Source organism: Rhagoletis zephyria, unplaced genomic scaffold, assembly GCF_001687245.7.
Source record: "Rhagoletis zephyria isolate East Lansing unplaced genomic scaffold, Rhagoletis_zephyria_1.1 Rzeph_scaffold_53315, whole genome shotgun sequence".
Classification (NCBI taxonomy): Eukaryota; Metazoa; Arthropoda; class Insecta; order Diptera; family Tephritidae; genus Rhagoletis; species Rhagoletis zephyria.
In genome coordinates, this window is record NW_016210368.1 from 1 (window position 1) to 1,909 (window position 1,909).

At 38.1% G+C, this 1,909-nt stretch overlaps 1 protein-coding gene across 1 annotated transcript; it reads left to right on the plus strand.

The window, feature by feature from the left end:
* Positions 1-464: 464 nt before the first annotated feature.
* LOC108356033 (uncharacterized) lies at positions 465-1,903 on the plus strand (the record flags this gene model as incomplete). Its single annotated transcript, XM_017607165.1, has 2 exons — positions 465-964; positions 1,060-1,903. Coding segments are annotated over exons 1-2 (1,129 nt in total), but the record flags the coding sequence as incomplete, so codon positions are not given.
* Positions 1,904-1,909: the final 6 nt, after the last annotated feature.

Genomic DNA, 1,909 nt, shown 5'->3' on the forward strand with positions numbered 1-1,909 from the left:
GATCGACAAATTTCTATTCTACTGCCAGTCGACACTCGCAATAGGGGTCGTTATTAAATTCGCCTTGATACATGTCATTGTGGTTTTTGTATTGTTGCTATCGCCTTGTACGAATACGCCCAAGGCGAATTTAAACAAGGGGGTGTTGATGACGAATTTAGATTTTCGCCGCGGTACTTAATGCCAAAATGNTTCTATTCTACTGCCAGTCGACACTCGCAATAGGGGTCGTTATTAAATTCGCCTTGATACATGTCATTGTGGTTTTTGTATTGTTGCTATCGCCTTGTACGAATACGCCCAAGGCGAATTTAAACAAGGGGGTGTTGATGACGAATTTAGATTTTCGCCGCGGTACTTAATGCCAAAATGATGTGTTTGTTGTAATATGAATTCGCCTTGCTTACAACAAACACATCATTTTGACATTAGAAAGTACCACGGCGAAAATCTAAATTTGCCATCAACACCACCTTGTATAAATTCGCCTTGAATACGCCTCTGTTTAGCACGAACGCTTTTCCTACACCAGAACAGACCTAACAGGCTTTAATTGTGTACTAGTGGAGATATGAAGAAGAAGAATATAATTTTGTTTACCTGAATTCTTTTGTCTCTACCGATTAAACTTTATTCAATTTGGAAAAGTAATAAACCGTAAATCATAATCGTTTTAAAAATGCCGTATTGCTGTGTGCCTGGTTGCGAAAGAATCAAAAGAGCTAACAATAGACGTTTCTTGTTTAACTTTCCCAAAAAGGAAGAATTATTGCAAAAGTGGCTTGAAGCAATACCAAGTCTTGAGAGACCAATAAAAACTTCATGCCGGGTGTGCCAACATCATTTCGAACCTAATGACATTCTAGGAGCATACAGTCACACAATTGGCGGAAAAAAGTATCTTATAGAAAGGGAGAGAGCAAGATTGAAACCAAATGCTGTGCCTACCACAAATTTAGGAAATGTGAGTATTGCAAATACATCGCATATATGTATGTATGGACATATGCACCATGATGCATATGTACCAGCTTTGATAAATAAATAATTTTTTAATAGTCTTTACCAGTGAATGGAGAAATAAAATTAAAACGTGGCAAAACGGCCCGTAAAGCAAGTACCTTACATAAAGACGAGATCGCATCTGACAACAATGGTAAACCACCTCGCATTCCCGAAACGGTTGAAATTTTGAGAGTTGAACAAATATGTGAAGAGATAGTTAAAGATGAAATCACCTCTCACAACAATGGCAAACCACTTCGCATTCCCGAAACGGTTGAAATTTTGAGAGTTGAACAAATATGTGAAGAGATACATAAAGATGAAATCACCTCTCACAACAATGGTAAACCACTTCGGATTCCCGAAATGGTTGAAATTTTGGAAGTTGAACAAATATGTAATGGAAATAATGTAATCCTATGTTCGCAGCAAATAAGGCAGTCAGATATTGAAAAACCAGAAAACTCTTACGAAGGCATAAAATTACATTGCGATGATTTTACGATCGCCGATGACTGCGGTAACAGATCAAGTGCTCGCAATAAAGTTGGCATCTTACAAGTACCAGAAATCGAAGGTAGTAATCTTAGCGCAAACCGAACAAAATCTCCAACATCAACAGCCAGCGAATCTTTCGACCTTTTCGATAGCGTTTTCGAAGTGGTTTTACCGACCACACTCTGGGGTGTACATCGCTCCCCTAATCAAAAACGTATAATGTTCGTATGTATAGATGATGAGGAACTAAATATAAACAAAATGTTGACCGTCAATGACACAGGTGAAATCAAAACATATTTAGCAAAGCGATTAATCAGCGAAGAATGCTGGCCGACAAACGATCTAACTCCAGACCGCATTTCAGAAATGCTGGAAGAATTAGATGTAATGCAAATATGTTTAG